We start from the raw sequence: 19866 nt of genomic DNA, 5'->3' as shown, positions 1-19866 counted from the left end.
TTATGTAATTTTTTTTTTGTAAGTTAAAACCTTACTAGTTATATCTTAAAATATATATTCTAAGAGGCTACTACTAGACTACTACTATAGTTATTACTATTATTGTAGTACTCGTAGTACTATAGTTACTATAATAATCTATATTATAGGTATTCTTATAAAGCCAATACTAGACTACTTATATATAAGCTACGAGGTATATAGATACTATAATTTATATAATCTATATAGTGATTACGGTATTTATAGTTACTATAAGAATATATATAAGTTAATAGTTAGTAATAGTTACTTAAGTACTTAGATAGAGTTTATATAGAAGGTGAGTAAGTATACTCTATTTAGTATATTATTAATCTAAAAATAAAAGTTTATAGAACTCCTTTACTCCGACACTCAATAGATAACTCTACTAACTATAGGAGGAAGTTAAATCTTCCAACTTACCTAGTATAAATAAAAATCTATAGATACCCCCTTATATTATTAAAGGTAGATTTATATATTATATTTAGATCTCTATTTAGTACTATAGAACCTACTAATATACTAGTATCTTAAACTTAAAATAATAAATATAATATTTAATATTATTATAATTGGTTTGTTAAGCCGTAATATAGTAGAGTAAAGAGGTAAGATACTTAAAAGAAGTAAGGAGAACTATAGTAGAAAGTAGAGAAGTAAACTTAAAGAGTAGACTTAATAGGCGCTATATAAAGGGATAAGGATATTTAAGGTTTAAAAGAAATATTATCAAAGGCGGGGTTAAAGGAGGACTATTAATATCCTATAGTTAATATCCTATTACTACTAGAAGGTAGTACTAGAAGAGGTAGCCTCTTTTCTATTTGGGCGATTCTTATTACGTTATAATAATTATATAGATCTATATTATTAATACTATATAGGTATATTAATAAGTCGATTATAAGGTAGGGTAAGTAATACTATAGCTAGTAGAATAGTATATAGAATAGTATAGTTATTAGCTAGGTTATTTAATAGACGCTATATGAGAGAAAAAAATAAGGAAGTTAATATTATATTAATTATAAGCTTATCTACTCTAAATAATATTAGTTTACCAAACGCTAAAGTCTCTATTAGAAGCTATTAAATATCTAAATAGTAGTAATTAAAACTAACTAGTAATATTAGTGCTAACTAAGTTAACTATAGATATACTACTAACTACTATATATAAAGTATATAGCTAATATAATAATATTATAATATAGTAAAGTTAATTAATTATTATCTGTTAGCTAATATATTCTTTAAGGAGTATTGAAGTATTATTATATTATATCACGTAGCGTATATACCGCTATATTAATAAAAATTAAAAATTCTAATTAATTAATTAATTTATAGTTATTTTTTAAAAATTTATAAATTTAAATATTTTAATTTATTATTTGAAATATAATAATCTTCGCTTTACTTCAACAATTAATATTTCTTAAATTTTAAAATTTTAAAAAGTTAAATTTTATTTTTTTCAACTTTTTTCGATATTTAATTTAAATATAAAACTCTTTATTATTTTTAATTATATAAAAGTATAATAAAGAATAATAATAATAATAATTATACTATTTCGAAATTATATATTTTCAATATGGAGAGAAAGGGTGGATAATATAGTAGTAATTCCGCCGATCTAGAATTTTGAAAGTCGCTTTAATTATATTTTGGATAGTTCGTGGGTACGAATCTCACTCCCTTTACCTCTTTATTATTATTATCCCCACAAAAAATTAAGTCTTGTGTGATTTTTCCCAACCCCAGTCTTAGAAGGGTATTAACTAGTTAATATCTTAAAAGATTTAACTAAAAAAAAAAAAATTAAAAAAAAAAAAAAAAAAAAAAATAAAAAAAAATAAAAAAATAAAAAATCTAATAGATAGTATCTTAATAGATCTACTATTAAAAATGCTGACTATTAAATTAGCTATGTTAGCCTACTATCAATCTGTACCCTTCCCAAAAATTTGAAGCCTATAGAAGGCTAAATCTTGATTTTCCTTTCTCTTCTGTATTTAATATAGGAAACTCCTCATAGTCCCTGACTGCATAGGAGTATAATGAAGAATAAATAAATAAATATCCGGTATGGAGAGGAGCTCAGATCACGTGACGTTCCCTCGAGCTTCTGAGAAATAGCCACCCCCCAAGGTCCCGCCTTACTGGGAACGGAAATCCACCTTGCGAAGCAGCCCGCATAGAGACAACCAGCTTCCAGCTTCCTGCAGCAGTAAGCAAAACAACGATGCAACGGGTCATTTGCCGCCACGATTTGAAACACCCGGTAGAAGTGCGTTCAGACTCGCCATGGGGCCAACTATGCGATGGCTACGGAGTACGACCGGCCCTTCCTCCACCGGCGTCTCCCGTCGGCGGTTCCGCCGGCCATCCTTGTATCCACATCTATTCCAATGGGAGTCCAACATATGGCCATCGCATGAAAGCACATGCGGCTAGAAATCCGGTGCAAAAGAATCCTTTCTTCAGCCAGACACATCGATCAGCAGCGATTGAATGGTTTTTTATACATATACGATGGCATCTCCCGCAACTGTTTCCAGTTTATACCCCCAGAATATACCATCCCAACCCACCTTGAACTAGGCGTCATCTCCAAGTGCTTCGGTCGCATAATGGCGATTACCCCAAAGCCTACGGTGGGCTTCGTTGGCCTAGGGGCCATGGGATTCGGCATGGCAATCCATCTTGTCAACCAGGGCTACACAGTCAAGGGTTTCGACACTTGGGCTCCTGCCTTGGAACGGTTCAAAGAAGCTGGAGGTATAGTGGCAGCGTCGTTGGACGACTCTGCCAAAGGATGCATGTACTATGTTTGCATGGTGGCTTCCACGCCCCAGGTCCAAGCTGTTCTATTTGACGATGCTAGACCTATTGTTAATGGTATGTAGGCACCAAATCCCCTCGCGAAATCTTGCTCTTGCTAACTATACCCATAGCGCTACCCCATGAGGCAACCCTGATACTCTGCTCTACCGTACCCGCTTCATATGCTCAGTCAGTCCGTGACCAGCTGGTGTCGCGTGGTAGGGGTGATATATCTTTCATTGATGCACCCGTCTCTGGTGGCGCCATACGTGCTGCCAACGGGTCCCTGTCGATTATGGCTGGAGGTTCAGACACGGCACTCAAACGTGGCGAGCCCTTACTTGCTGAGATATCAGATACGGCCAAGCTGTACCTCGTTGCTGGTGGTGTTGGAGCGGGAAGTAACATGAAAATGGTTCATCAGGTCTTAGCAGGTTTACATATTCTTGCTGCTAGTGAAGCCATGGGATTCGCTGCTCGACTAGGGCTTAATGCACAGGAAGTCTGCAAAGTCATTATTGCCTCAGATGCCTGGAGTTGGATGCACGAGAACCGCTCTCCGAGGATGCTGAGAGAGGACTATTTCCCGGGTGTTAGTGCTTTAACTATAATCCTCAAAGACGTCGTAAGTTGCCTGGCACTTCCTTGAAAAAATTCTTGCATGGCAGCTTTCTAATTACATATAGACTATCATCACTAAATCCGCACGTATAAAACATTTCCCAGTACCGCTCTCGTCTGCCGCTGAGCAGATTTACGTTACTGGCCTATCTCGCGGCTTCGGCCCTCATGACGATGCAGGCATGGTACGCCTGTATTACTCGGAACCCATCACCAAGGTCGCATCTTCCGCCACCAGGACTCCAGATTCCAAATCCTGGGCCACAAACCTCGTCATATCACTTCTTCGTAATATCCATCTATGCGCAGCTGCCGAAGCTGTTGCTTTTGCTCGCTTCTTGGACCTTGACATGACTCAGTTCTACGAGCTAGTCAACGCAGCAGCAGGTGGTAGTTTCATATTTAAATCCAAGGCGACGGAAATGATTAGTGGTATTGGTCAGACTGCTGTACCCACTGGCAGAACATTGGATGAAGCTGTTGATGAGCTTTCCGCTGTTGTACAAGAGGCGAGAAACCTAGATTGCCCCATGTACCTGGGTGCTGCGGCTTTAGGGATGATGCACCAGGCAAAGTATCGGGGATGGGGTAAGGGGCCAGATTCGAGTGTCGTCAGGCTCTGGGAGATGCATAACGGAGATAGCTCGAGTTCGACGTAGCTCCACAACTCATAACAACTAGTCATCGGATATATAGCGAATACATTTTTCTTGTTTTTTTTCTTTTGTTTTGTTTACTTTTATCCATTCTTTATTGCCGCGACTGGCATCAAAACACATCAATAAGCAAATACTGCCATGAGAATATGCCGGAGCAGGCAAATATCACACTCGGGATTTTGTCTAGAGCGTTTCGTCCGCCCAAGCTTTCGCTGCAGATCCATCCATACTCCGGAGCTGTCCCGGTGCCTCCCCGGACGAACTCCCACACTCCGTACAGACCAAAGCATTCATTAACCGCCTTCTTCACCCATAAGACGATGCAATTCTCAGAATAAACCCGTCAACTCAATACCCTACAGCTTCCCGGACACAGTTTTATCAAGGAACATACCTACAATATGCCGCACCCATCACTAAAAGATAACAGGGCGCTGCCCCTCCTCGTCGCAGCCGTGGCAGGCAAATATGCTGTCCCAGGCATGTGTTGCTATAACCTCGAAGGTATTCTGGCCACTGTTCGCGCCGCTGAGGCCAAAAGGTCCCCGGCCATGGTTCTTCTCTTCCCCTGGGCTATCGAGTACGCCGACGGGTTGCTCGTGCAGGCTGCCGCAACAGCATGTCGCAACGCCTCAGTTCCCGTAACACTCCACATGGACCACGCCCAGAGCCCTGAAATCATCAAACGGGCTGCCGACATGTCTCCTACCTTCGACAGCATCATGGTCGACATGTCACACTATGAAAAGGCTGAAAACCTAGCTCTTACCCGAGAATTGGTGGAATACTGCAACGCTCGGGGAATCGCCACAGAGGCAGAGCCAGGCCGTATCGAAGGTGGAGAGGATGGTGTTGCTGATACGGCTGATCTAGAGGGCCTACTGACTACGCCAGAAGAGAGCCAGGAATTCGTCGATACAGGAATTGACTGGCTGGCCCCTGCGTTTGGAAACGTGCATGGCGAGTATGGTCCACGAGGCATACAGTTGGATTACGGCCGACTCCAGAGAATCAATGAGGCAGTGGGAAAGAAGACGAAGTTGGTTCTCCACGGTGCTGACCCGATGACGAAGGAGATTTTCGAGAAATGTATTGAATGTGGTGTGTCGAAAGTGAATATTAATAAGGTCATGAACGGCGAGTATATGAAGGTGCAGAAGGAGTTTGCTGGCCGTGTACCAATCACTAAGTTGCATGAATTGGCGACTGATGCCATGCAACGAGCTGTCGAGAGATCCATGGATCTTCTGGGCTCGGCAGGGAAGGCTGCCTAGAGAGACCATAGGATAGATGTATATATGTGAACCAAAGAAGCAATAGGCTGGTATCTGATCCTCGTTTCAATTTCATATATGTACAGGGAAATAGCTGGTATTCTTATCGCCATATTTGTAACGACAGACAGCAAAGGAAACAGAGGGCAAAACCAGCACAGGCGGGAAGAAAAATATTTCGGAACAGAGGAAATAATATTGGTAATGCTAGATAGGCAAAAAGAGACACGCGGAAAGCTATGAGATACAGAGGGTAAGTATAACAAGATTGTGGGGATCAGTATATGAAGCGTAGAAATAATCAGGTGTAGTGGTAGCCAAGGGTATTTGCATTAGTTGAAGGACATCATTTTCTTGATTTCAGCAATGGCTTTTCCGGGGTTCAGGCCCTTGGGACAGGTTCTTGAGCAGTTAAGAATGGTATGGCATCTGTACACACTCATGCTGTTGTCGAGAGCAGCCTTGCGCTGTTCAGTTCGCTCGTCTCGAGAGTCAATCAGCCATCTGTAGGATTGGAGGAGGAGAGCAGGTCCAAGGTATTCTTCACTGTTCCACCAGTAGGAGGGGCAAGAGGTCGAGCAGCAAGCACAGAGAATACATTCATACAGGCCGTCAAGCTTCTTTCGGTCAGCTGGCGACTGGCGGTTTTCACGACCCTTTTTAAAAGATAGCTGGTTAGGATCAAATCGTCTACTTCGAAATGTAACCTAAACATGCGACTTACATCGGGAGATGGAGTATCACGTTGCAGATAAGGCTTGATAGACTTGTACTGCTTGTAAAATTGTGTCATGTCTGGAACAAGGTCCTTGACAACATAGGTGTGAGGCAGAGGATAGATGCGAGTCTCCTTGGTAGTGTCGGTAGGAGTGCGGCCTGGATTTCAAATTGTCAATTCCACCATATATCATGTCACAAATTGCCCTATGGTGAATTGATGTATTCGACTTACAGAGACATGCGAGAGTGTTTACTCCGTCAATGTTCATCGCACAACTTCCACAAATACCCTCTCTGCAGCTTCTCCTAAACGTCAAGGTCGGATCGTCTTCATTCTTGATCCTGATCAAAGCATCCAAAACCATGGGACCAGTCTTGTTCAAATCGATAGTATACGTCTGCATGCGAGGTTTTGCGGTTGGCTCGTCAGGGTTCCATCGATAAATCTTGAAGGTCTTCATCTTTGGTGCTGGTGCGCTGGTGGGCGCGGAGGAGGCCTCCGTGGGCTTTGCGCTCGCCTCAACGGTGGCATACGATCGAGAGGCCATGACGGGCCGCATGAGAGCGCTTGAGCCCCGGAGGAGACGAGAAGTTGAGCGGAGAGATGCCATGGTGGACGGTGTGAAGTTTCGCTCGTTCCCAACGACGGGTGTGTGTTTTCAAGCAGACCAGAGCCCGGGATCAGAACAGTCGGCCTCTAGCTATTCCACAGACTAGCAATTGATGCACGAAATATCGGTTAGCGCTTGCACACTGTGCTACTGCAGCTCGTTGTCGCCGTCGATGGTCGATGGTTGAAGTTCGAATGTCTTTCTCTTGCAACCTCGGATGGGGGAGTTCTTCGGGCAAAGTCGGTTATGTCAGCGGCCCCAGCCAATCAGCGTGCAGGCATTACCAGCACCACGAAAACAACATCGCAAGGGCAATTTTATTTTTATAGCGCTTCTGCCGGTTTCAACTTCGACGTTGACAGTGACAGCAAGTCATCTTTGCCGCGGTGAGCGGCTTCATGTCGGCGTCGGGATGGAGAGAGACAGCAATGCATGCTAGGCGAGTCAGCGAGGCAGCAAGAGCGCGCCACAGGGATCAAGTCCTGGCCTTCTTCTTGGTTAGAAAAAGGCTGGAGTGCTTGCTTGCTTCTTCTTCTCTCTAGATCATGGATTGGTTCAGATTACATATTATTTTGCTGCTCAAGCTGACCGGTTCGATATGCTAGGATTGAGAGGACTATACGGTCTAGACTCATTTATGCCCTCGCCCTGCGATTATGCTACAACGGTCCGAGTTCTTCTCCATATTTCAGCGGAGTTTTGTGTTGACTCAAGTTCAATCACCCAGACTGGCTAATGTCGAGGTTCATACTTACATATAAGACTGCCCTCATACGGCCACCACAACTTGGCGTGTTTGGAGAAGAGAGGTGAAGATAGATGTTACCTGTGCCGACGCCAGAGGTTCGATCTTAACGAGATGTCATTCATGCCAATTCTCGCTTGACAAGCCACATCCTCCATGCAAGTTTCCTTTAGTAGTCAACATCCAGACAATCATATCTGAATGCCAAACACACAGACACGTCGTGGCCAAGTGATAACTACTTGAAGGATTCTACCCTGGAGAATTGCGTAACCCACAACCTCTTGGGCTCGCAAAACAATCCTGAAACGGTTACAGGATAGCCAGCTGCGGTGGTAGAATTCATGCCAATAATATCCCAACTTATCTCCGTTCGCTAAAATCAGCTCTGGGTAAAATCCGTTCAAAGGCTGTAGCTACAATGCTGCGCCTCCAGATGGAGAGAATGCCACTTGCGGTTTAGTTTACGCACTTAAGGAAAGCATTACGAGCCTTGGCATAGGTTAAACTCATCCAGCCCAACAGCCCGATGGATCATCACAACCTTATCTTGCTCATGCCGCAAGGACACTCATCTCCTGGATGATCGCCAGGTGAAAGATGAAGAAATATTAAAGCGAGACGGCGCTTTATAGACGGCAGATGGGTCAATCCAGCTGTCGATCACGCAGTTTCTGTCATGTTGTCGGCAAACGTACCGTTCCTCAGGTATTTGGTTATCGGTAGTGGACCGATGTATATCCGCAATTAACCCTCTTTGCCTGGCTGCCCTGGCTTCCAGGGTCAATATTAGGATATGAAATACGCAGGTTCTTTATTGTCGTTGCACTGCCTGAAGCTCGAGACAAAGCTCTGACAGGATACCCGCCACGGGGTTATGCAAAAACTTTGAGCCATGCAAGAGGTTAAATCTTAAGCGCTGCCTAGCCATGGAGTTTAACTGGCCTTGACATGATTTGGGTTGGGAAGAATAGATCCTTCCATGCTCGGGCGTAAGAGACACTAACCCTTGTATTAAGGGACGATCCTCCTCGTGGCTTGCACCTGTTGACCTTCATGGATGCCGGTGCATCCTAGTCATGTCCTTCGCTTGGCTTTCCTAAAGTTTACCTGCACATGGCGTTAGTTAGTATGGACACGGTGCATTAGGCCTCCGTTTGATTCTGGAGGTTCTGCTTTTGATACCAGATCCTTTAACTCCAAGGCTGAACAGAGCCGTCTCGTATATAAAGATGGCAACTCCTTCGTCAACTTCTCATGCAACTGCAACAATCATCAAAGCAGCAAACAATCCAGACATATCTACAGCATCTTTACATTCCTGTTAGAAAAATACCACCCTTCTACTCGGTCTTCTCTCATCTGGTTAAACGCCCCTATTGATTATCTCCCTTCCAGTCACCACCACCTTACATTCTCCACAATGGACAAGTGTACTCTAGAGACCTGTCCCATAACGGAGAGTATCTACCAGTACAAGCCATCGCTGGCCGGCAATGCTGCACTCCTCGCCATCTTTGCTGCCTCCGGCATTGTCCACTGCCTACAGTACTTCTTTTTCAGAAACGGTTCTTACTCCATCCCCATGATCCTGGGATGTCTGACTGAAGTTATTGGATACGTCGGTCGCGTTCTCCTCGCCGATGATCCTTTCAGCCAGAATGGTTTCCTCATTCAGATCTGCTGTCTTACTCTCGCTCCTGCTTTCTTCTCGGCATCGATTTACTTCTGTCTCGCTGATATCGTCCGCCTCTTCGGTGAGGAAGCGTCATGGATTAAACCACAACATTATGCCTGGATCTTCATTCCTTGTGATCTTGTCAGCTTGATTCTTCAGGGTACCGGTGGTGGTCTTGCCTCGGTTGCCGCCGATAAGGGCACAGACCAGGCTCCCGGAACAAACACTATGATTGCCGGCTTGGCTTTCCAGGTCATCACCCTCGTCGTCTTCATCTTCCTTACCCTTGGATTCATTATCCGTACCATGAAGTCCCGAGCTCTTCAAGAGAAGGAAATGGGTGCCCGACCAAAGCTTCCAATCAGCCGTGATCGACTAGTGACTTTCGCCGTTCCATTTACTGTCGCCATCGTCACTATCTTCACTCGTTGCGTCTACCGAGTTGCTGAACTGAGTGGGGGCTGGGAGGGAGACCTGATTCACGAAGAGGTCACCTTTGTTATCCTCGAAGGAGTGTAAGTTTTCCAACCGGCTCATTTATACTCTCTATCACCGACTAACATATTCCAAATAGGATGATTGCGATTGCCGTTATCTGCCTGAACATCTCGCACCCTAAGCTTCTCAACCAAAAATAAACTCTCTATTTTGTCTGTTTCCCTATTTGCATTAATACCCCATTTTTATAGATCATTTACTTGTGCTCAATACTGCCATGGTTCCTTGTTTTCCCCTATATACCTCAATGTATCTATCTCGTCCCTCAACATTCGCCTTCCCCTTTGCTTTATCTGATGACCCAGTTCTTGTGCTAATACAGTTTTTACCGTGGTAACTATAAAATGATGATATTTTGATAATTACATGCTTACTAGAGTAAATGAAATGGCCTTTTCCTACGCTACTGTCAACTAGGATACTACCTCTATTACATAAGCAGCTTCATCATGACCTAGTAGCCATGATATTTTTTAAGCAAGAGCTGATTATATTCCGCTATCTAAGTCCATCAAAGTAATAGTGATTTGAAATGCACTATTCCCACCGCCCGCCCTTTGATGGACCTTACATGTAATCTAAGTGGGGTGGCCCATCAACACTCGTTTTGTTTTTGATACATGCTATCCCCGAATACACACAAAATAAAATTTCACATCAACCATCTTCAACATACAATCCATCTCCAAGTACAAAGTGATACCCGTTTCCCACCGTCTCGCTCAAGTACCGTCTCTTCGTATCGGCCACAGGCCGCTATCCTTTACCTAGCCGCTTTATTACCGCTTGCTTCCATTTCCTTAGTCTTGGCCGAATGGGTAGTGAAGGCGGCTTGAACATCTGCTGAAGGCCCCGCTGTAACTGCCGTCGTGTGGATTCCTCGAACGGTTTCGAGGCAAGGAAGTCTAGATCTTCCTCATCTAGTAAAGAGCCCTCTTCGGACAAGTCGAGTTTGTGAAACCATGATGCTTGGTACAGGTTTATCTCGAAAGGCGTGTGCTAATAACGCACTATGTTATTAATATTCCTTCTGCGCTTGATATTGATTGGTACTTACTAGAGCCTCTGGCTTCCTCTGTGGCTTCTTCCGTGGCTTCTCCATCCTCTCCTTCACTCTCGTCGCCAAATAGTCCATCTCCTCTGTTTCCCTTGGTCGTTCACCCGCCTGTTTTCGTGGCGGCAGTTCTTCCGGTTCATCGTGTTTCTCCAGTTCGCTGTGTACCCCCGATTTATCGTCCTCCTCTGGTACATTGTGTACCTCTAGTACGTCGTCTTCCTCCAGCTTCTTGTGTTCCTCTCGTTCCTCCGGCTGCGTTTGTTTCTCCTGTCCTCCAGGACCTTCTGGTCGTTTCAGTTCATCTAGTTCCTCCAGTTCTTCCGGCACGGGCAGTTCGTCTAGTCCATCTGGTTCCTTTGTTTTCTCGAGCTCTTCTGGTTTCATCGATGCTCCAAGTTCCTCTAGTTCTTGTGGCTCTTTTAATTCCTCTGGTTCGTTTGGTTCTTCTGGTTTGGTTTCCCCCCCATCTGATGCTGTTTGGTGGGATTTTGCGGTCAAGAAAGTGGTTCCTGTGCTCGTGCTACCACCAGATGAGGTCCAAGTTACCGGGTATAGTTGGTCCAGAGGCATCCCCTTGTGGTGTGTATGGTTGTGAACTGATATTAATCGAACCTGGAAGGCGCAGTCTGGGTGACGACATCTGTCCATGAGGTGCGCTTTGGCGAAGTCCGGGGAGATGGATCCATTGCCGGGGGAGATCGGGTTCGCTGGAAGAGTGCGCAGCCAGCGCTTTACCCTGTCAGAGTTCTCAAGAGTGAGTTGTATGGCAAGGAGTTGGTCGCTCGTGAACTTGAGATCCATGATGAAGCTTTTCGTAGTCGTGTCTTTTCTTGGGTCGTCCTTTAGTCGTTTATTTTTGATGTTTGATTCTTTTTCCCCAATATGCGATCCGCTGTTTTCTCGGGCCTCGTTTAGGTAAGTTGAGCTGTGAATGCTTTATTGTATTGGGATGACACAATCGGTATTTCGGGAGTTATTGGTTTGAATAAGATACCAGGAAGGGATGTCTTCGAGAGTCGTCAGCTGAGATATCACAGTGGAGATGTCGATGTTTGTCGGTTATCACAGGAGTGACATTAACTCGGCGTTTAAACTAACCAACTGTTCAGTGAATTTAGATATGATATTTCAGGCTAAAGGTCGCACTCGCGTTGAAATTTACCTTGCAAGTAGCGGTTTGTAGAGGTATACTGTATTGAGATTTTTTGGTGTGGAGAGAGAGATGGAAAGAGAAGAAGAGAAGAAGAGTCATAAGAGTCAGAAACGGCTGAGGCGAATACATACTCGCGCAATAGCTCATACGTCAGCGATTTTACCGATGACGTCCCAGTAACAGTGTAGAATAGTCAATGATGCTATCCCCTACTCTCAGATGGGAACTCTATACTTGTGGAACTGGGACGAACCTTAAACTCACGCCAGTATCCAAATATAGCGCGCTTAGCGGCTAAGGAGCAGGACCGTGCAAGGTGAAACCACAAGCTTAACGTTTGATCATCATATTATGCTATAGCATTGCCATCTTCCTCATGTGTGATTATTACTTGGTTGACCTCCTACAGCCCCTCCTACAAAATCATGTTGTAACAGAACACCTTACATCTAGCAATCTCCTGTGCCGTTGTATAACATAGTTTGTCTACATCCAGCAGAAGCCCTCAGAAACACCCCGTTAATATCACATGTAAGCTCTATGTGTAGGAAAATTGGCGATCCAGACAGCCACTCATAGTTTGAGGCTTCTAGGAGTCTGCCAGAGCCCACTCTCGAATGATCGCTGAACAGCAAGCAAGCTTTCCACGCCGCCAACTCCATTAATTTCTGCCACCCCCCCATGTTTCAGTACGATGATGTCGATGACTCGTTGAAACATGTGGAGCCTGAGGCTAAACGAGCCCGAAAGAAGCTTATTCTCGCGATTCTCTTCTCGAGCTCGCCGTCGAGAAGCTTCTCGCAATGCTCGACCAGCCGCGCGCTGGACTATATCGCTATCACGTGATTGTAAAGAAGCACGGACAGTGGGGTGAATCAGATGACCCCGCTAACTCTAAAGAGTGGGTTTGTGATGACATCAGGAAAAGCTTGGCTCGAACGCTTAAGTTATCAGCGCCGCCCCGAACCCATGAAAAAAAGCCTCCTCGCTCTGCTCTTCTTTCCACTTCCCACCCGCCAGAACCTCGTCCGCCTGCCCAGCATCGCGTGTATCTAGTGCGTATACTTGAGCTGCAGCCTCTGTATTCTAGAGTACTTGTCAAGCAGAGCCCGCTCGGAGCTTGTCCACCGCTGTGTCCTCCACCGCCACAGCTCAGTCGCCCCGCCATTGTTCTTTGGGCGTTCCCGTCTCGTGTTTCGTGTTCTGTGGTTATGGACAACCTTCTGAGCCAGCCATATATGCCAGGTCCAGGAGCTCCAGCTCCAACCCCAGGCCAGGCTCACCCTCTTCCCCATCCACAACACCAGCATCAGCAGCATCAGCAACAGCAGCAACAGCAGCCGCAGCAGCAGCAGCAACATGCGCAGCACCAGCACCAGCATCAGCATCCACAGCCCCATTCGCATACCCTCTCCCAAATCCAGATCCAGCCACAGCTGCAGCCTCCATCTCAGGCACAGGCGCCAATAACTCTTCCCCCTGTACGGCAGCCGCATCCGGAGCCTGAGCATACCTCTCTCACCCTCGATGGCTTTGAATATGTCCTTGAGGTCGTGCAGCAACCTATACGCGCGCGTATGTGTGGGTTCGGCGATAAGGTATGCTGTGTCCGCTGCTGTTCACGTATTTTATCTCAGTAGTACCGCTAACAACTCTCAGGATCGCCGTCCCATCACTCCTCCACCCTGTGTTCGTCTCATTGTTAGAGATGCCACCACAAAACAGGAAGTAGAAGCAGAGTATGTGGCAATCTAGCATTCAAGTACGGTCACCTTCCTGCTACACTTACTAACCAAATTGTGACAGTGAAATTGACACAACGTTCTTTGTCCTTACCGTTGATCTTTGGAATGCCGAGGGTGATCGTGAAGTCAATCTTGTTAGACATTCTGCGACCTCGCCTTCCATCTCAACTGCAACATCGTCTTCTTTTCCACCACCAACCCAGAACATGGCCCCAACAGGCCAGGCCTATTCCTCCTATCAACCCCAAAGCATGTATAGCCAGCCTCCACCAACCACTTACTCCTACTACCCCACCCAGAGCTATGCAGCCCAGACAGGGATGCCATATCCTGCTCCTCAGTCTGGTCCTGCCCAGAGTTACTATCCCCATGTCAATCAAGGATACTATACATCGCAATCACAGCAGCCAGTTGTGCACCATTTGCCCCCTGCACCTGTCGGCATGTTTACTCGCAATTTAATTGGAAGCCTGAGCGCGAGCGCTTTCAAACTTTCTGATCCCGCCGGAAAGCTTGGGATCTGGTTCATCCTGCAGGACCTGAGTGTTCGTACTGAGGGAATGTTCCGGTATGTTCTATTCATATGACTCTACCATCTTTGCTCCAAGCAGCCGCTAACCCAGTCATTAGATTGAAAATGAACTTCGTCAACGTGGGAACTCCCCAACAAGCTCTCAGTCGCTCTGGAAATACTTCAAGCAGTACCCCAGTCCTTAACCACGGCTCAGCTCCAGTTCTTGCGTCTGTCTATTCAGACGTTCTGCAAGTCTTCTCGGCAAAGAAGTTTCCAGGTGTCATCGAGAGCACACCGTTGAGCAAATGTTTTGCTATTCAGGGAATAAAAATTCCGATCCGTAAGGATGGTGTTAAAGGTGGTAGAGGAGGCGGTGCTGCCATGATGCTAAAAGGTGATGACGGCGATGGTGATGAACAATATGACGAGTAGAAAGTTATGGGTCCGCATCTGTTTGCGACTTTGCGTGCATCAGCCACGTCTTTATAAAAAGCAGGAGTGATGGTGCAATACCTCAGTATATTCCCACTTGACGTTTCCCAATTCTTTTCTTTTCTTTTCTTTCTTTTTCTTTTTTTTTTTTTTTTTAATTTTTCAATACTCGTTCAATCGGTCGTTATTTGTTAATTACTGGGGGCTACGGTTACGGTTTATATTTATCTCAAGTACTTCAATCTCGGGTTTGGTGCGTAATTTTGTATTATAACTTGTGTATATAACATTTTACCATCAGCTCTCGTTTATACCAGAGTAATACAACTAGAATTACGCGAATGCCTACCTTTGAGTAGCTATCCAAAAACCAGCTTATTGCGATTTGCTAGAGGATTATACCAGGAATCTGGGAGATGAGCATTACATGTATGTACGCACAAAGACGCATTTTGCTTAGTATTCGCAGAGCGGTGAGTAATGGCCAGGCGCAGCTTGGATAGAGAACAGTATCTTTCAAGCCGCACATTTGCAGGATCAACGTAATTATTACAAGGTATATACATGCATGTATACATACATATGTGAAGAAAGGAGATGAAATACATTAATATGTAGGTGCATTCTAAATGTCACTGCCGTTTGAAGTGGGTATCTTGCCTTATAAAAAAAACGAAAAAAGGGGGCTGGTGCAGGGCATAAACATAACAAACTCCCAGTGGGTGGTTAAATGTACGAAAAAAAAAAAAAAAAAAAAAAGGTAAGCGAGTCAGTAAAGAACCCAGTGTTTCCCCAGTGATAAGAATCGAATCAAGGATGCCGGGAAGTGAGAAAATTACCCGTCGATTAACAAAGAAATAAAATTAAAAGGAACTGACTGAGTCCTGGTGATGAGTCGTTATCCCTTCCCTGCTCAGAAGGCCTGCTCCCAAAGAGAGAGAGGTAGAGAGATAGAAAAAAAAAAAGTCAGAACGCATGCCCACAATAGCTATTGCTGCGAGATGAAGAGTATGAAATCATTTCCACTCGCCTCCCCATGGTTGACCTGGCTGGGGAGAGGGACCCCTGGCAATAACAGCTTGATCAATAGAAGTCGAGGAAGAAGGTGGTTCATTATTGTCTAATCCAGCAGGCTCATGGATAATTTCAATCGTGGTCTGTTGGTACACTTTACCAAAACCACCCTTCTCAAGCTGGTCAATAATGTCCTCGGTTGATTGATCGGCAAAAAAGGCAGGATTCTTCGCATTGTTTTTGTTTAACTTCTTGAGCTCGTACCCCTTGGGTTTCCGAGGATCCGGGGCAGCAGACGTTATTTGGCTATGACGGGCATTCGAGCCGGAACCTCCCTTTTCAGACGGCCGAGATAGCTCAGAGTCAAGTAGCAGTGCTTTGCGAGTCAATGTATACATGATGACGTCGACGGTGCCAGAGCTAGCGATGATAGCAGCAGCAATACATAGGTAGGTGAGCGATGGATTATTTCCTTGCATGCTTGCCATCCGGGCTGCGGCAATGGGGAGAGAGAGGAGAAGATATGCGAGGGGATAGAGAACCATATAGCCTGTGACCCGGCTCAGCCTGCCAAAATTCTCCCTCTGCCCACGGGCTAGCGCAGCCGACGCTTTCATTTTTCGCCGAAGATAGAAAAACAGAATGGTGTAAAGCATGATAGAGCCGAATTCCGAGAAGAAGATCCAGAGGTAATGGGCCCAAAATCTTTCTGCTTCGAAGTCGTCATCAATCCAGCACTATAAAATATTATTAGCGTCTCCTAGCCGTGATAACAAGAAAAAGTGCCATAGACAAGTGTAGCAGGGTAGGAAAGGGTTCATACCCATGCTCCAGACGGAACATATGTGTCTCTTCCATGTCTGATTGTTGGGATCAAGGCAAGGAGTAAACAGAAGCACCAAAGCCCAATGATACAGCTTACAGTCAGCTTGTATGATAGTTTCCTCCCAGCAACGACTGTTGCAAATGTATGGACTGCGATTGCGGCGACGAATAATCCACTTGACGGGTCACCTATCTGCAGCAGCCATCCTTGGATGAAGCAAAATGGGGAGCTAGCAAACAGGCCATCACTCTGTATCCAATGGGCTGAAATAAGAAATCCAAGGGCAACATGGAGATCCGCCAGCAGCAGGTTGTAGATGAGAACAACAAACTGATTATGCCCAAGATAAGATCCGTCGTGTTTATGCCAGAATACAAGCCGATGTGTGAGGAAGCCCAATAGCCCTAGAACCGCAACGACAGCGACCAATGATGCCGCCACCACCATGATGGTTCCCTTCCGGTAGTCGTCTGGCAACGGTGATACATCTAGTGTGATATTTCCCCTTGCCTCAAGGCTGGCAGTCTCCTGTATGGCTCTGTAATGGAGCTTGAGGGCATGCCGGAGGAGCGAGGCACCTATAGGCATGATGGTCTCGCGCTCAGTCGTCCCGTCAAAGTGTATGTATTAGATGGGATGAATGTTCCCAGCTGGGACGGGGGACCGGTAAACGAGTAATAAGGGTTCAATGCGTAGGTATATCAAAAATTGCAACGATGTCCATTGAGCAAGGGCTGGCTCCTTATTCAACTGGAAGATAGGGAAGAACACGGATATATTGGGGAAAAGGAAGTAGAAAAGATCTTGAGAGGCTTGACATATTTGGAAGTGGATATATGGGGATATAAATGCCTGCAGCATCAATGGGACTTGTTCTCTTTTCTAAGATTGGTCTTTCACTCTTGGGATTTCGGCCACAGAGACCCAGACGATGGATACGCTCTCCACAACAACACCGTATCTTATGCTTATCCGGGTTAACTCGAAGACAATCATATCCGGGGCAATGGTAGTTAGAGATTTGCCTCTAGCAGGGTATGTGACACCGATCTAGCTGGTGTCGTACGAGGACGCACAGTGTGGATGCGCTTCACTTTCCCGGACAAAGGTGAAGGAGGGTCCGTTTTCCGATCTGATATAGCAGTCTTGTCATATTATTGCAAGTCATTTGGCCAGCCAACTGGCTTGTCCGGCTGTGACCTTCCATTCAGCCACAAAAACATACTCTGTAGATGTCAGGCGCCGTAACGAAATCACTACCCCGGGGGCATGAGCTTCCAGAAGCCCCGTAGAAATATATCAAACCCTAAACTCGTGAACCGTCTATATCGCAAGGGGAAGGGAATGGACCTTGTTCTCTCTCTTTTTTTTCTTTTTCTTTTCTTTTTTGTCCCTTTCCCCTTTCTTCGCTCTTCCACCAGGCCGTTGAAGGCTTGTCGGTTGTTTGTTTCCCCCCTTCGGAGATGTTGCCTCCTCTGCGTTTGACACCGATGGGAGACAAGGCGCGACTGGCTGCAGGTCCGCTGGCCAAAGCCGCCTCCCAGCAAAAATGGCGGTCGAGTAACCAGCAGATGTCCAGCACATAGACGCACGCACAAAAGCTGTTCAACCGCCTTTCATCCCATGATGCCTGTCCTGCTTCTGCTGACCAGCAAGATGAGACAGGAAACGGGGTCTTTCTTCTCTTCCGGCGGACGGGAGGAAAATATCTAAAACGTCTCCACCAGGCGCGGCAGACCGCATCTGGGTTTGCACCACTCTCGTAGATCCAGAGCAATTCTCGCAAAGTAACTAGCTGATCAACAAGCTGTCACGCTGGCTGATGTGCTTCGACAACGCTGCCAATGAATGCTAGTTAGTTAGTGACGCCCATAGCCAGAGTGGTGAGAACGCTTCCACCTCTCCGCCCGGAGAATATACCTATTATTATGCCAGCCATGAGCCGAGAGATGCACCGCCCCCTACTTTTACGGAGTACCCGGATGCGACTATCGACGTACCGAGGATAGAAGAAATAGTAGAAGAAATAGGACATCAAGAGAATCGGGTAGTTGGTTATGCTGTTTGGTGGCGGCTGTGCGATGCCGTGTCTCTCCTTGCGTCGGAGAGACAACAGACAATTGTCCCTGCGACATGGTTAGCAGAGCGCTCGGGACTGCAGGGGCTGCAGATACGATAACTAGCTAGGTAGCTCGTTACTTAGCAGTTATATGAGCTAGTTAAGTGATGTGTGATTATATCCCGTAGCTATGCACATTGGTTGTTGATAGCCGGGGGAGCAGGCTCTACCCTTGCAGCCGGGTGGGAGGACAGTCACCTCAGTGCTGTCAGGATAGCGTGCGCCGTGAGGCCTCAGTAGTAGTAACTAGTATGTCTGAGCACAGCTCGTATCATCTAGATGTGACGCTGTCCTCGCTGTCTTGACACGTAGGATCGTGCCTTTCAGGGGCATCGATGCTCGCCTCTGGCAGTCCAACACTGCTTGCCGTCACACTCCACGTCGCTCTCCAGGGCCTCAGAGGGCGGGCTAACCGAGAGATCGGGTAATATTTAATATCCCCAGATAGCACATTAATGTACATGAGGCTATTCGTGGCTCGATGCCACCAAGCCAAAAAAAAAAAAAAAAAAAAAAAAAGGGCTGTAGGTAATATATATTTAGTAGCTCGACTGGACAAATTAAGAACACCACTGACCAAGATCAGCAGCACGAAGCCACAAGCCACCAGAAAACGGCCTGCGAGTGTTGTTATTAAACCGTAGATCCGTGACAATCCAGAAGCGAGGAGGAGAGTTTTGGATACGAAGTACTGGCTATGTTAAATCTGATCAAGGCTAACTCAGTCCCCAGATCAGCACATACTAAGGGTTCTGGAAGCCAGAGGCAAAGAGGAAACTAACTGCTACAAGATAACTAACGATGCTATGCAATTGAAAAGAAATCAAAAGGCAGACGTTACGTCGTGAGGGGAGAGAAGAAACAAATCTAAAGGTAGAAGAAAGGGCGATGTACGTTGTATCTTTTGTGTCAAGACCAGAATGTATATAAACCAAAGGCTCGTAGGAATTGAGGAAAGAAGTCGTATGAGCATCTTCGGAGCTGACAAGAAGGCACGGAGGCAAAGCAAGAAGAAGATAACTGGAGGGGGGAGGGAAGAAAGGGGGAGGTAGGAAGATCAAGGGCGAATGCAAGGGTGCAAAGGGAACCGATCTGTTTTACCTATGGCGGACCATGTCACATGAAAGGAGCGCAACAGGAGAACCAAGCCGTAAATCAATGCCTAGTCGGGTATTGGGTTGACTGAAAAGCTGAGAGATAATAGCCTAGCTCTGGCGCCATCGGATAACTAAGACGCGAGAGATGCGGGTCGGCTAACAGAGGTCAGATCCAGGGCTGGAAGGAGAAATATATCAAACAGCAATCTAGGAGTGGAAAGCTGGTAGGAGATGGTAAGTGAAAAAA

The 19866-nt window shown here is 45.7% G+C and overlaps 9 protein-coding genes across 9 annotated transcripts, besides 2 other annotated features; 4 read left to right on the top strand and 5 right to left on the bottom strand.

Moving 5' to 3' along the window:
* The first annotated feature begins 45 nt into the window (after positions 1-45).
* Positions 46-132: a repeat region (AT_rich region).
* Positions 133-497: a repeat region (AT_rich region).
* A 2040-nt stretch (positions 498-2537) lies between these two features.
* On the top strand, positions 2538-4262 carry ARB_02935 (uncharacterized protein; the record flags this gene model as incomplete). The annotated part of the gene is made up of 4 exons (XM_003010849.1): positions 2538-2931; positions 2988-3481; positions 3543-4065; positions 4174-4262. Coding segments are annotated over 4 exons (1500 nt in total), but the record flags the coding sequence as incomplete, so codon positions are not given.
* Positions 4263-4537: 275 nt separating this feature from the next.
* On the top strand, positions 4538-5410 carry ARB_02934 (uncharacterized protein; the record flags this gene model as incomplete). Its single annotated transcript, XM_003010848.1, has 1 exon — positions 4538-5410. The coding sequence occupies one exon, from the start codon at positions 4538-4540 to the stop codon at positions 5408-5410; it is 873 nt and encodes a 290-aa protein (XP_003010894.1).
* A 332-nt stretch (positions 5411-5742) lies between these two features.
* ARB_02933 (uncharacterized protein) lies at positions 5743-6741 on the bottom strand (the record flags this gene model as incomplete). The annotated part of the gene is made up of 3 exons (XM_003010847.1): positions 5743-6081; positions 6135-6286; positions 6363-6741. 3 exons carry the CDS (start codon positions 6739-6741, stop codon positions 5743-5745), a joined length of 870 nt encoding a protein of 289 aa, XP_003010893.1.
* Positions 6742-8437: 1696 nt separating this feature from the next.
* On the top strand, positions 8438-9683 carry ARB_02932 (RTA1 domain protein, putative; the record flags this gene model as incomplete). Its single annotated transcript, XM_003010846.1, has 2 exons — positions 8438-8478; positions 8636-9683. The coding sequence occupies 2 exons, from the start codon at positions 8438-8440 to the stop codon at positions 9681-9683; spliced, it is 1089 nt and encodes a 362-aa protein (XP_003010892.1).
* Positions 9684-10418: 735 nt separating this feature from the next.
* Positions 10419-11520, bottom strand: ARB_02931 (uncharacterized protein; the record flags this gene model as incomplete). The annotated part of the gene is made up of 2 exons (XM_003010845.1): positions 10419-10661; positions 10720-11520. The coding sequence occupies 2 exons, from the start codon at positions 11518-11520 to the stop codon at positions 10419-10421; spliced, it is 1044 nt and encodes a 347-aa protein (XP_003010891.1).
* Positions 11521-13081: 1561 nt separating this feature from the next.
* On the bottom strand, positions 13082-13321 carry ARB_02930 (uncharacterized protein; the record flags this gene model as incomplete). The annotated part of the gene is made up of 1 exon (XM_003010844.1): positions 13082-13321. One exon carries the CDS (start codon positions 13319-13321, stop codon positions 13082-13084), a length of 240 nt encoding a protein of 79 aa, XP_003010890.1.
* A 502-nt stretch (positions 13322-13823) lies between these two features.
* Positions 13824-14563, top strand: ARB_02929 (uncharacterized protein; the record flags this gene model as incomplete). The annotated part of the gene is made up of 2 exons (XM_003010843.1): positions 13824-14185; positions 14248-14563. The coding sequence occupies 2 exons, from the start codon at positions 13824-13826 to the stop codon at positions 14561-14563; spliced, it is 678 nt and encodes a 225-aa protein (XP_003010889.1).
* Positions 14564-15579: 1016 nt separating this feature from the next.
* ARB_02928 (uncharacterized protein) lies at positions 15580-16991 on the bottom strand (the record flags this gene model as incomplete). The annotated part of the gene is made up of 2 exons (XM_003010842.1): positions 15580-16314; positions 16401-16991. 2 exons carry the CDS (start codon positions 16989-16991, stop codon positions 15580-15582), a joined length of 1326 nt encoding a protein of 441 aa, XP_003010888.1.
* A 718-nt stretch (positions 16992-17709) lies between these two features.
* On the bottom strand, positions 17710-18538 carry ARB_02927 (uncharacterized protein; the record flags this gene model as incomplete). Its single annotated transcript, XM_003010841.1, has 2 exons — positions 17710-18210; positions 18404-18538. 2 exons carry the CDS (start codon positions 18536-18538, stop codon positions 17710-17712), a joined length of 636 nt encoding a protein of 211 aa, XP_003010887.1.
* Between the last annotated feature and the right edge of the window lie 1328 nt (positions 18539-19866).

This window comes from Trichophyton benhamiae (assembly GCF_000151125.1).
Source record: "Trichophyton benhamiae CBS 112371 chromosome Unknown Abenha-G-c-338d12.r1, whole genome shotgun sequence".
Taxonomy (NCBI): domain Eukaryota; kingdom Fungi; phylum Ascomycota; class Eurotiomycetes; order Onygenales; family Arthrodermataceae; genus Trichophyton; species Trichophyton benhamiae.
The sequence above is the reverse complement of the archived record's forward strand: the minus strand, read 5'-3'. Positions and strand labels throughout refer to the sequence as shown.